Source organism: Hippichthys cyanospilos, chromosome 11 (genome assembly GCF_059441005.1).
Source record: "Hippichthys cyanospilos isolate Australia breed blue-spotted pipefish chromosome 11, RoL_Hcya_1.0, whole genome shotgun sequence".
NCBI classification, from domain to species: Eukaryota; Metazoa; Chordata; class Actinopteri; order Syngnathiformes; family Syngnathidae; genus Hippichthys; species Hippichthys cyanospilos.
This window is the reverse complement of record NC_142379.1, coordinates 17,535,001-17,548,305: the sequence shown is the minus strand read 5'-3', so window position 1 is coordinate 17,548,305 and position 13,305 is coordinate 17,535,001. Positions and strand designations below refer to the sequence as shown.

General features: G+C 37.5%; 1 protein-coding gene across 1 annotated transcript in view; it reads right to left on the bottom strand.

The window, feature by feature from the left end:
- Positions 1 to 24: 24 nt before the first annotated feature.
- vps53 (VPS53 subunit of GARP complex) overlaps positions 25 to 13,305 on the bottom strand; it is a 27,574-nt gene continuing 14,293 nt past the window's right edge. Inside the window, exons 11-22 of the mRNA XM_088427422.1 lie at positions 11,888 to 12,029; positions 11,339 to 11,446; positions 10,358 to 10,452; positions 9,511 to 9,753; positions 8,627 to 8,774; positions 7,970 to 8,052; positions 7,785 to 7,863; positions 7,522 to 7,670; positions 7,364 to 7,433; positions 7,086 to 7,223; positions 1,024 to 1,128; positions 25 to 652 (exon numbers count right to left, since the gene is read on the bottom strand). Of these exons, the coding sequence (XP_088283548.1) occupies positions 482 to 652; positions 1,024 to 1,128; positions 7,086 to 7,223; positions 7,364 to 7,433; positions 7,522 to 7,670; positions 7,785 to 7,863; positions 7,970 to 8,052; positions 8,627 to 8,774; positions 9,511 to 9,753; positions 10,358 to 10,452; positions 11,339 to 11,446; positions 11,888 to 12,029 (1,531 nt within the window). The 3' untranslated portion in view covers positions 25 to 481. The remainder of the gene's footprint in view (positions 653 to 1,023; positions 1,129 to 7,085; positions 7,224 to 7,363; positions 7,434 to 7,521; positions 7,671 to 7,784; positions 7,864 to 7,969; positions 8,053 to 8,626; positions 8,775 to 9,510; positions 9,754 to 10,357; positions 10,453 to 11,338; positions 11,447 to 11,887; positions 12,030 to 13,305) is intronic.

Genomic DNA, 13,305 nt, shown 5'->3' with positions numbered 1-13,305 from the left:
TGATATCTCCCTCCAGAGACCCTATAAATGTGAAGAGCCTTTTATTTCCTCATTCATAAATAAATGAAAGACAACCAAACATATTTCAAATCAATATACTCCGATTGCCGGATAACACCATGGACCTTTGGGTACAGTCATTCATCATAAGAAAACATCAACATTTAACTTGAAGTTGCCTGTATTAGACAGATCACAAGAGCAACATTCATTCATTTGAGTATAATTCATCGTCACAAAGGTAAGTCGGTTACCCACCCTCGATCTGCTTCCTTTGTGGTCTGGTAGCGGACTTAAGGGAGTTTATGCACCAAAAGTAAGTCACAGGTAATGAAGGTTCTTCATAACTCACCATGAACTTGTTTTATGGAAAATTGAGTCATCTTTTATTTTTAACAATAACTATGCAAGCAGAATGACATTTTGTAAGATTAGTAATTGAGAAGGAAAGGCCAGGCAAGCAGCACATAGTATCTTTCCTTCACAGTCTCTTTTTAATGAGTTTCTCTAGTTTGCGTATGCGGGAAGACTCTTGCTCAGGAGTGGGGGCGCTGAAAGACAAGGAGGTGCCGCCATCGGCCCCAGAGGGTGGTGTGGGTAACCTCTGTCTGAAGAGTTCCAGCATGCTGCTCTGCTCACCACGTTTTAAACCCTGAGCAACAAAGAATGACATGAGGACTCTCATATTTAAAGCTTTCAAATCATTGCACCGATTTTAATATTCCAGAAACTATGGCAGTTTTTGATTGATAATCCTAAACATTAAAGCGGCGAAACTGTAACAAAAATTAAAATTTGAGAAGGGAAACCATTATGTGTGTGATTATGTACTGTATAAGTTATACCAAATTTTTCGATTTTAGTCAACTGGTTTAGCCTTTTATTCTCATAAAACGTTTCTATAGGTACACTGTGATACTTGCATATGATGCCTGTTTTCTATCTATGGTTTTTCAATTTACATTTAATGTATCTGAATAACTCTTTTAAAATGGTTTGAAACGACTTGGCAAACCGACTAACCTTCATGTCAAGTATTTTCTGGAAAGTTTCAGGATTTCCATCAGCCAAGAGCTTGATGTAGTTATCCACAAACACCACGGGCGGTTCATGTGGGGCCATCACCACCTAAAAAAAAAAAAAGAAAAAAAAAAGATTGTTTTGACACCCCACTTTTTTTTTTCCCTGAGCCATCATGCTACAACCCAAGAAATCTTTAAATGGTCCCATATGGTGCAGGCATGACCTATATGAGGCAAATAGAGAAAGAGGTTTCCGACACAACCGATAGTTCTTGCTGCAAATGAAATTGGGCCTTGATATTTAACTATTCTGTACTGCACAGTTATACTACAAGTAGTGAGCACATTTGCAAATAATGATTATTTAAAGCGTGTAAAATGAGATTTTGTAAAAATGTTGAATGCATTATCATGGGATAGAATCCTGCAAAAAAAAACAAAACGCAAAAGTTAAATGAGAGGCATTCTTTCTTCCTAACATGGTTGACAGAAAACCTTTTCCTCCTTTTGCAAATGTGTTTTTGTTGACTCGTTAGTCATTTTAACCCTCGCTACACCAAATGTGTACAAAAACATGTCCATGGAAGGCCACTGTGGAAGAATTAAAAGAATTTGAAAAGTGAACAGGCATGAAAGGCTGTGGACTGTGCGGAATTCTGAGCTTTCATACTTGCCCTGCTGACCAAGTGATTTATTTAGCAACTGTGCTGGAGCCAGGCCAAGGAAAAGGCCTGTGGGTATTGCGAGAATGTAAGCAAGTATAAGAATGTAATGCACAAAAAAAGGCAGCTTGATAAAGTAAGGGTTAAACTGGGGTGGGGATGGGGGTTGCGTTTTAATTTTCCCCAGAGGAGACCTTCACAAGTGAGCGTTGGAGCGATGTCGGGGCTTGGTTGGAAGAGTGGAAAAGAGCCAGGTCTTACAGGCGTTGTACCAGCTAGGAGAGACTGCCTCAGACAGTCGGAAAGCTCTAAACATATGAAGCGGCTCAAAAAACAACCTTAATGTACACGAGAAACAGACAGTCCTCTCTAAAACTGAGGAAAATGCCTTACGCAGCCAGTAGTTGAGGTCTACAAACAAGAGCGTGCAAACTGCAAGGCAACCCGCAATTAAGTTCTTTATATTGTACCTTATTATATGTTTATATATAAAGCAATAAAACCTAAATTACATCCAGGATGGCAGTCTAATTACCTTGCGCAATAGATAGTATTCACATGACGTGTGGGGGCTAACAAACATTTGCGGTTGCAACAAGTGAGCAGAGTATCTATTTCTATAACATTATTTGCATTCATTCATGTTCATTCATTCATTTCGTCGACATGCGTCCGCGGATGCAGCTATAGGTCGATGTGAAAAGATGCTTCTTTGGAATACTTGCTATTTAACACCATGTATGAGGGGGAAAAAAAAGGGACTGAGTCACCGGAGAAGAAACATTCTTGCAAGGATAAATCAAAAATATTTCTAACCTATTTTAAGCTACAACGTGTATGAAAGTGTGTGAAAATGAATAGTTTTAGCCTAATGTAGCTAAAGCATCTTGAATTCAGTAATTCGGTCTCAAAAATGCCCGAGATTCTTCACCTCCAACGTCCTTTCACAAAAGATCTGTAAATATGCACAAACAGTACCAACCAATAAAAGTACACAACCAAACATTGGGCTCAAGACAGTATTGACTATGAAAATTAAAAAAAAAGTCCATTTTCAGATTCGAACACTTTGAACATTACATATTTTATTGAGAATTTTATTGTGCATTCAACTGAATATATGTAGGAGATTGTTTCCAAAACAGTTTGTGAATTACTTTGAGAGAATTTAAAAGTGAATCTTCATCTGAACAATCAAAAGCGGATTGAATTACAACTAAACGACAAAAATCAAATTGAATCGGGACATTTTTAACAATGCGTAATTCCATTAAAAACCATCAAAGCTACCTAAAATGTAAACCCGCTTAACTATGGAGTTCTCTATCACTTTTACACTTAATGCCAACAGTATCACCATCAAAAATGAATGCACATACAATTTAGTGCCTGCTATTTGGGTTAGCATATACGAGTCCAATCTTCTGTTGCAATCTTCCAACAGGGCACATAACCTGATGGAGTGAAGAGGCAATTTAGGGTCTGCTATTGGGGAACTCCTAAATCAGGCCCTCAGTAAGCAAACACTGGCTTGGTAACACAAACACCAATCAAATTTGAAAGTTTTTCTACACTGTCAGAACTGAGATAACATCTTAAACTTTCAGTGATAATGTATGCAACTATTGTAAAAAGTCAATCTAAACCTCATAAACCTATGTCTGGCCGTTAAAGCCGTGAGTAGGAGTAGCACAAGCAAGTCTGCTGATCAACATCAAGACAATACATCACAATCAACCTGAGGAAGGAAAGAAGTGCTCTTGGGACTCTCACCAAATTCAAAAGACAGACAAGCATTCATTTAATGGGTGGGGGCATTTTTCTTCACCCCAGGGACAGTTAATAAGGGTGGAGCAATTCGCGGAAGTAACATAGCAGGGTCCCCTTGGATGCCACATGCTTCAATTGAGACAAGGCCAACTGTGTTCACTTTCATAATTACTCTTTGCAATGAAAAACAACTGTTGCAATTTGGGTGAATTTGACAAAAACCCGAGAATAAGCTGATAACTGACTTTAGTGGTTACATATTTCACGGCTTTCCAATTAAAGACACGGTGTGTGTTATTAAAATGACAATATTACTCTAAGAGGCTTTTCCGCATCATAGATCGTGCAACATATGATACCTGACTGACAGTGAATGCAGGAGCTCCGATCCACCTCCTTGCTTCCTCTTAGCCTCCTTCGCCAGAGCCAACAAGCCTGCGAGACTCCCAGATGTTAAGCATATTCCCAAACGGGCGGCGCTGCCTGGCCTCAGCTTGGTGTCATCGTTCAGTGCCAGCATAACATGCGGGTTTACCAAGAGGGGCAATGTACAGTACATTTCTTTTGTAGTGTATTTTCTTTTCCTTTTCATCCTCAATGCGTCAAGGACACCTGAGAAAAATGAACTGTGTAGCTTTATTTTTTTTGCTATGAATAAGCAAGAAGACAGTGCTTGACAAAAATGGTATTTGCTATGTTAGAGGGAGGTTTGCATACATACATATACATAAATATATATATATATACATAAATATATATATATATATATATATATATATATATACACATATATATACATACATATATATCTATATATATATATATACATATATATATATACATACATATATATATACATATATATATATACATACATATATATATATACACATATATATATATATATATATATATATATATACATATATATATATACATACATATATATATATATATATATATATATATATATACATATATATATATACACATATATATATACACATATATATATATATATACATATATATATATATATACACATATATATATATATATATATATATACATATATATATATACACATATATATATATACATATATATGTATATATATATATATATATATATATACATATATACATATATATATATATACACATATATATACATATATACATATATATATATATACACATATATATATATATATATATATATATATATATATATATATATACATATACATATATATATATATATATATATATATATATATATATATATATATATATATATATATATATATACATATATATTATCTAGCTTGATGGCACAGCTGGTCGGGACGGAAGGAAGGAGAGAAAATGAGTCAAAAACGGAAGGAAGGAATGTTGTGAAGACTTTGCAAACTTTATCTGTTAGACATGGCTTCTAAAATTGTAAGTGGCGGTAAAGGAAGAAGTAAGAGGATGATGACAATAGAAACCAAGCAGGAGATAATAAAAAAAATACGAAGGAGGCGCGTGCATAGTTAACCTTGCTCGTGAGTATGGACGGAACCGCTCGGCAATCTTCTAAGGGCAAGACTTTCCTTGCCGGGGGACGGACCTCGCTCGACAACAAAATGGAGAGGCTTCTTCTATTATGGATTAAAGAGAAGGAAATCGCCGGTGATCTGTTTTAGTTTGAGAAAAGTTCTTGTTTAAGAAAATAAATAAATAAATTCTGCGGGTTGGTCTCTGCTCCCCTCCACCTCCACCCAGCTCAAGTCACGTCGCCCCAAGTAAATGTCATTTTTCCTTTGTATATGTTATTTAATTTAACAGTACAGTAGATTATGTTACTCATTTTTAATATGTGTATAAAGTCGTGATGTTTTTACCTAAGGTTTATGCACGCGTTGCACGCATTCACTAATTAATTGCCCGTCATAGGAGCAGTTCAAGTTACGAGCGTAGCCGCTGCACGGATTAAGTTCGTAACACGGGGGCCCACTGTGTATGTGTGTGTGTGTGTGTGTGTGTATATATATATATATATATATATATATATATATATATAAACCAAACCAAACCAAAAATAGTTCATTATTTTCAATATGAGTGGATGAGTGCCCATCCATCAAGAAGTGTCAAGTTAAATCACCACAAATTAACAACATTTTCCAATGGATAAGACTTAACAGGTGCACGTGCTTTTTTTTCTTTTCTAGCCAGTTCTCTAAGGCTCTTGGCACAAAACGCAGATGACGACATAATCGTTGTGGAATTTGCAGTTTACCGTCGACTAGATTGAAGAGCACCTACAACCATATATCCTCGCATCAAAAATGAGTATGAGCTTTTTTGAGGGGAAATCAAGTCAAAGTTTTTTTTTTTTTTTTTTTTAAACAGTGCGCCCTTTGTGCCACCACTGGTCCAAACACGGTATTCTGAAGAATACTGCAAGGAGTAGGGACATTCAGTGTAGCTGTCCACGTAGGGACTCATTCACGCCAGAACCGCCACTGCCATCAGGTGTAGCTCTTCATCAGGCAGGAAAAGTTGAAAAGGTATGCTACACGCCTTACCCAAGTACGACACACCACACAAATTATCATAGCCAAGCAGAAAACAATAATTACAGTTAAATATGATAAACAATGACAATTTAGTGGTGTATCATCATCCATGCATAATCTACTGCATCTTCTGTTTAGGATCAAACTGAAGCCTATGCCAGAAGACATAAGGCAGGTGTCAGGAGTAATACCAAAAACACAAACAACCATCAGCCACATAACACACACATAAGAAGTTTAAAATTGGAAATTAACGTTAAGCATGATTTTAAGAATGTGGTAAGCTGTTGTGCCAGGAGAAAAACCACAAAAGGGTGGGGAGAATTTGCAATTGGCACCATTATAACACTCTGACGGTTCATTGCAATTAATACAACGATGAAGATGACATTTTTGGCAGTCACTAAGAAAAAACCCTGTCATGGATTACATTTTGGGGGATAAAATGTAGATTTCTGAAGTAGATAAACAAGTCTCCAACAAAGGAATGAATGAGTAAATTCTTTATCTCTAGCAGATGGCAAAAATTATTCTCTTTATATTTTAGTAACTCATAGGTGGGCTATTCTTGTTCTGCCATGATTTAAGTTTCTAAGAATATATCAATTACAACATCTGATCAGGTGTACAGACAATCCAACAATACGGGAACATCATTCAAGTCGTTCAACACACACACAAAAAACAAAACAAAAAAAAGACAAAAAACTGAAGGATCCTAAAGTCTAAGACTCTAAAGTTCCAAGCCTTTAAAGGTCAGAAAGCGATTCTGTAGTCGACATTGACAGTCATACATTCATCGACACTGTTAGATCTGTCATAACATTAGAAGTGCACTGTTATGTTTGAGTGGCACTGATGTTTCACTACGATTTACTTAAGATGTGAACATTTGGAATTCTGAGTTTACGTGGGGGAAACTAAACTGTTTAAATCACCCAAAGGTTTATTTTCAAAATGAATCCAAGATAGGCTCGACATGGCATGTTTAAAACTAAAAGCCTCTCTGTATAGGATTGTGTCAGTCTAACACCACAGCACTTAAGTAGGCCTACCTCAGTTGCTTACCTTAAGTATCATCTCTGCACGGGTCATGCCCTTCACCACAATCTTGGTGTAGCTGGCAGGTGCCTTGCGAAGAACCTGGGAACCAATGGAGGGCAGATCTAGCAGGACGGTCTTCAAAGAGTGTGTGTCCAGTAGAAGCTTGTTTGACGAAATACACAAATGAAAACCCAGTCAAAAAGAGAAGCTGTATAATTGTTTTGCCTCAAGGCATAGCTAGCAATGCGCTTAAGATGGTAACCAAACATGCAATTGAAATGATTTAATTAGCGCGCACATACTTGTTCTGCTCCCACCATGCTGATAGGCTTACATCTGAACAAGTGATTGATAAATTTGGGGATGAAAGCGCTAGAAAAGAGACATGACAACATTGAATTGATTTATCTTCACTTCAGACTTATGTAGCGAGAAACTAAGGATGTCTCGCTTATATTACTTGGTGAATTTGATGCAGAATTGCGTGAAGTATTTGCGCGTGGAGGCCAAATTGTCTCTGATGATTGGCACATTTTGCTTAATGTGCATGATGATTGAAGTCACATAGGGACTCTGGTCACCGACATGCTCCACATTCTGCCACGGCATCTGAGAGGAAAGGAAATTCACACATGCATTAACATAGTATCCTCATAATAAAAAGCATTTCATGCTTTATGGAAATGTGTTTGCATTACAATTAGAAATTCAAGTGTGACAGACCTTGCTCATTGCGGTAAGAGCGGGGTCACAGGCAGCATCTAGATCTTGAACAAGCAACTGGATACTATTGGAGATCACGCTGGTAAAATAGTGATCATGACACAAAAAGACACAAATAACAAGTTATCAACTCAAAGGCAGACTGCTATTGAAGAATACATAGAATTAATGTATTTGATCCATACGTGCTGAATGTATCCATTTCCCCAGTCAGATTAATTCTTTCCACCAGAACTTTGTCTACTTTCTCTTTTAGTTTCTCTTCAAGCTGTAAAACGGCACATGTGAATACAAGATTTAGTGCAGTGTCACAGGTATATGTACTGTAACCAAGGCATCCACATGACCAACTTGTCTCCAAAATTACGTTTGATATTGCAGTCAGTACCACTATTATTGTATTTATCCAGGCATGGGAGAACAGATTTGATTTTGCAATGCTGACCTTGCTGCAGACAGCATGTAGTAAATGAGGAAAAATACCAATGAACACAAAAATGATCTATCTAATAATATTATCTCAGTGGCCATTAAGGTTATACGTGAATAAATAAGAAACATCACAAGAGACACACGCTTTCTAAAGTCCTGCACACCAAGCAGCCGAATATATTGAACCTACCATACTGTTATATTCAATGAAAGAAGTTTATCTTTTAATTACTTCCAAAAATTACTGCCCTACTTGTCCATGTAATAGTTACAAAATGGCTCGGTAAAACCTCCCATGAACAGTTAACTGAATCCGCCAAACATTGTGTTCCTTTTGCAATCCTCCTCACAGTTGACTAAATGAACACAGCATATAAATAAAAGAAGTGACTAATTTTAAATGTACTTGCCTGTTGTGTGGTGGCAAGGCAGTACTCGGCGGTGCTAAGAATGCTACAGATGAGGCAAAGCTCGTCAATGGTGAACTTGGCAGTTTCTGAGCCTTCTTTTTCTTTAAGCAGACTGCTGATCGTGAGAACTCCACTGTTAGTGCTCGACCTGTAGGTGGATGGACAGAAAGTGGCTGAGTGACAAAATGAGTTAAGCGACAGCTTAAAAGAAGTGATTAGGAGCAATGTTATCTTAGCAAATGTTATTCTTGAGGATGTACAGTATGTCTTTCAAATTTATGAGTCTTAGATACTGTATTTGTTTCATGTGAGTCCTTAAGTTCCAAGATGGGATGCTGAGTAGCGTGGATACAACTTTAAAGATGTACAAGCAACAATCTCATGGTTTATCGCAAGAAAATAGTGATGTGCGCATTGACATTATATTATTATTATTATTATTATTATATGAAGCTGCTTTAAAGAAACCTTGAAAAAAATAGGTCATGATTCATGACATTAAATGATTGGGCCTGAGAGTATCCTTCAGAGAATGTTTAAGTGATAGCATATGGTCGACAATATGGCATAAATAAATCAGAGAGTGCATAAGTGAAATTAGCATGTTTGCATCACTGCAACATGTGATGATTTCTAGTGTGGTTAGTGATGCAAATCATTTTAAACAAATGTGTGCACTACTATTACTGTAATTGCATAACCCACTCCAATCGCCATGTCACAGCTACCCATTAAAACACGGCAAGCACTGAAGCTATTCCATTTCAAAATGAATTGTCAAGTCCCTAATGGTTTCATCACCAAGATAGAAGAAAGACCACATATGGGTGTAACTAATGTGGATTAAATTATGTTTTAGTTGAACAGAAACAATGTGCTCTTACTTAGGCAAATTGCCTGAGAGGATCTTCCAGGCATACTCTCGCAGGAATTTCTGAAAGATGGTCGTGAGGGCAATCATGGGTTCCCCAGTGCTAAGCTGGGAGCACTGGACCATGCACTTCTTGTAATAGACAAAGAGGTCAGCACAGCTTGGCAGCACAGCACCACCCTCATCTGTAGCAACCTTGGGTGGACCCTGTGCTCGGAAGTCAGCCACAAACCTGTCTATCAGTTCGCCTAGGTTCCTGTAAGAAGCACAGGCAGAATGCCAGTTGCATTAACGGGCAATCGTTTATTTAAAAAATATATATTTAGGCCTATGGATCTCATTGAAATGAGAACTGACAAACATTTAAAACTGCGTACAACATCCATGCGGCTACATCTTTTCTAAAACTGCATTCACTTTTGGTGCAACCACGATGGCCTGTGGAACGGATGGACTATTCAGGGAAAGTGAAGGCTGGTGGCAGCAACAGAAGAGAATCGTGGGGAAAAAAATGAGAAAAAATAAGAAAGCTAACAAACAAGGCAGGAGCAGACTAAAAGGGGGGCAAAAAAAAATGAAGAGGTGGGGATTTAAAAAAAAAAAAAAAAGAGGCGGTTGCTGAGGCAGCAATTTATTCAAGCTCTCTCGCTCTCTCAGCGTCTGTGGTTGTGTGGCTAATGGGAAACATTTCTGCCACAACCAAGTTAGTGGCATGGCCAGGAACAAGAGATGGAAAGACAGACCAGCCAAAGAGGAGGAGAGCAAGACTGCTACATGTTAGTGAATAAAGAAAAACAAAACAAAACTGGGAAACAATCAAACATATATACAGAATGTACATGAACATTGCTGTTGCTTACTTGTCTTGTGACTCGATGTAGACATACAGATGAGGCTCAAAGCACTTGGAGACAATTCCATGGAAAGGATTCTCAGGAGCCTTCGGTTTTCTGGGCTACAGAAATACAAGAAACAGACATTAATACAAATGGCGAGACGTGGGCCAATTACCGGTTTGACTGCTCATTGTGGATTTGAAAACTCAAAGTTTCAATTATTCCTAAAGCTTTTGGTCACTGGTAATTTGCTTTTTTCTTTTTTTTTTTTGAGGGGACACGTTGGAAGCTGCAATACAAGTGGAGGCTTTCAAAGATTAAAACATTTGCCACTTTAATGACAAAAGGCTTGTTTTCACGTTTTCCCCTCCTCGACGAGCAAAGAGGAGTGGGGTGAGCAATTACAAGAAAACGCACAAGGGAGGTAGACGGCAAAGAGTGCTAATATATGAATACCTGCTGCATACAGGGAGCCTTTTGGCTTTGGCAAAGTTTGTCGTAGCTTTTAGATTATGAAGTCAAACTTTGTCATTTGTTTGACAGGTCCTGTGAGTTTGATTCAGGCTCGACTTATATATATTTAAATTAGAGTTTGGTAGTGCCACTTAAAATTCGCATTCCAAAATTGTTATTACTTTTTGGCCATACCATTACTTCATTTCCACCAGTCCTAATGCACCAACAGTATTTGCCAACTGTTGAAAGACAGAAGACAATGGAAGAAAAAAAGATGGAAGAAGACATGGAAGTAAAAGAAGACATGGAAGAAGAAATGAAGATGAAGAAATGAAAAAAAAAGAAATGGAAAATGAAGAAGACATGGCAAAAAGAGGAGGATTGGAAAAAGGAGGAAAGGCAGAAGAAATAGAAAAGAAACAGAGGAAAGAAGAAGACTGTTGCACAGAAAATTTCTGGAGCATGAATAAACCAAAAAGAACTCAGTTTGGGCTTAGGCAACATACACTAAACAGGACAGTACAATCTTTTTTTTTATGCTTAGCTCACCTTTGCCATATCTCCATCTTTATCATCTTTCTGAGTAGCTTCGTCATCCCCTTGATCATCTTCCAAGAAAGGATTAGTGGGGTCTAAAGGGCTTTCTGGCCTCTTCTGCTGCTCAGAAAACAAAATTATTTCAGTCATACACTTCCGTCTAACAATCCTTGTCACAAATTCTGTACATTGATACAATTTATGAAAGGTTATCAAAAAAAATTGTTTCCAACAGCTCATTTTCATAGAAGTCTTTATTTTGCCCCCAGTTATAAAACCCTATTATGCAAAAATGTACAGAACCAAATTGGTATGAACAAAGCAAAAAGATTAATTGAGCCAAAATACAGTACTCTTTTCATCAGTGCAGTCAACCTAATTTTGGCCACACAAAACCATATCAAATCATGAGCTGTCGATTATTGGTGCACAGGTGCAACATGCCAAATGCCCAACAGTTTTCTCTGACAAATACACAACTGCAGAGGTTGTAGGAGTGTGTTAAGAGGATACAAAATACCACTAAAACTACTCCTCTACCGTGCCTGTGTTTATTCTTACCATAGGGGCATCAGTCAATGTACATCCTGTGAAACGTTTTGCCAGCAGACCTTCAAAGTTTGTCGTCCTCTGAATGGCAAACAGAAGAAGCTTCACTTCAATTTCCTTGGCTCTTGTTCTCATTACTTTGGAAAGCTCAGCTCTAGTGAAAAAAAAAATGCACATATAAGCCACAAAAACATACAAAGATAGATGAGTCACATTTTTATTGAGGTATTTTGCCCCCCCCCCCCGCAATTTTCTGGTGATAGGTGAATTCACCTGAACTGCAATCATGAAAGAATCTGCTGTATGCATCCTGTGTGAAAAGGATTTCTCGAACTTAATGAATTAATATCAATGTTGAACTATTTCCGAAAAAAAAAAAAAAATTCACATAAGACACACTGGGCGAAAAGGGTGCAAGCTCAATGAACATGTCTATTTTTGGAACTTTCCATATGCTGTATTGACCAAATTGTCTTATAAGCCGCATTACTGAACATCAGGTAAACAACACTGCAGCAAATGAGTCAAACTTTATTCATAATGCAATCGGCACTGAGCTACTTCAAGGCTACAGCTTGATGGATAACCATTTATAATCTGTCCACTTGAAGTGATTCACAAATGAAGCAGGGAGAACTTTGAAAATTGGCTAGAGTTACAGTATGGAGTTTAGTCTTGTTGAAAACAAAGACAGACGCAGTGGAGCGAAAAAACCTGCACTCAGTTGGGAAGGAACTTACTCTTCCAACTATGGTGAAATGTGAAGTGTTGTTTGATGCAAGAGAAAAAAAAAGGAAAAAAAAAAACTTTCAAATGGCACACCAGGGAGAAGAAACAAAGAACTCTCAGCTGACATAGGGGAACAGCAATTGGTTCAGTTGATTCCTTTCCAAGGTGAAATTTTGGAGTACTTTAGAATCTGCAAGGAGCAAGGCAGGTGTCGTTTCGAGGAGGGTGATTGTGTTGTACCAGTCTTACTTTGAAACAGCCTTGCTTTACCTTGACTGGTCACTTTTTCATTATCCTTTTGGGGGGGCGTGCAATGCCAGTGTCACCACTTTTTAGGACCTCCTCTGAGGTGGTTCTAAAATGCAGGCTGAACAGGGTCATGAGGTCACCGTTATATGAAGTGGTAAAAATATGAAGTACCGCATTTTCCGCACTATCAGGCGCACCTAAAAGCCTTATGTTTTGTAAAAAGCTGATGGTGCGCCTTATAATCAGGTGCGTCTTATATATGGATCAATATTGAGATTGGGATCCGTAGATGGGCAATAAACTGATAAAGTAGGCTTTACCTGTTTTTTTTGTGTGTTTACAGTTGAACAAGGTTGGTCATATTGACGTTGCGTTATTATACTATTGAGAGTTTAGAGTTTTTGAGTAATTTTTGCTATTACTTTGAGTATTACTATATTGTGATTAAAAAA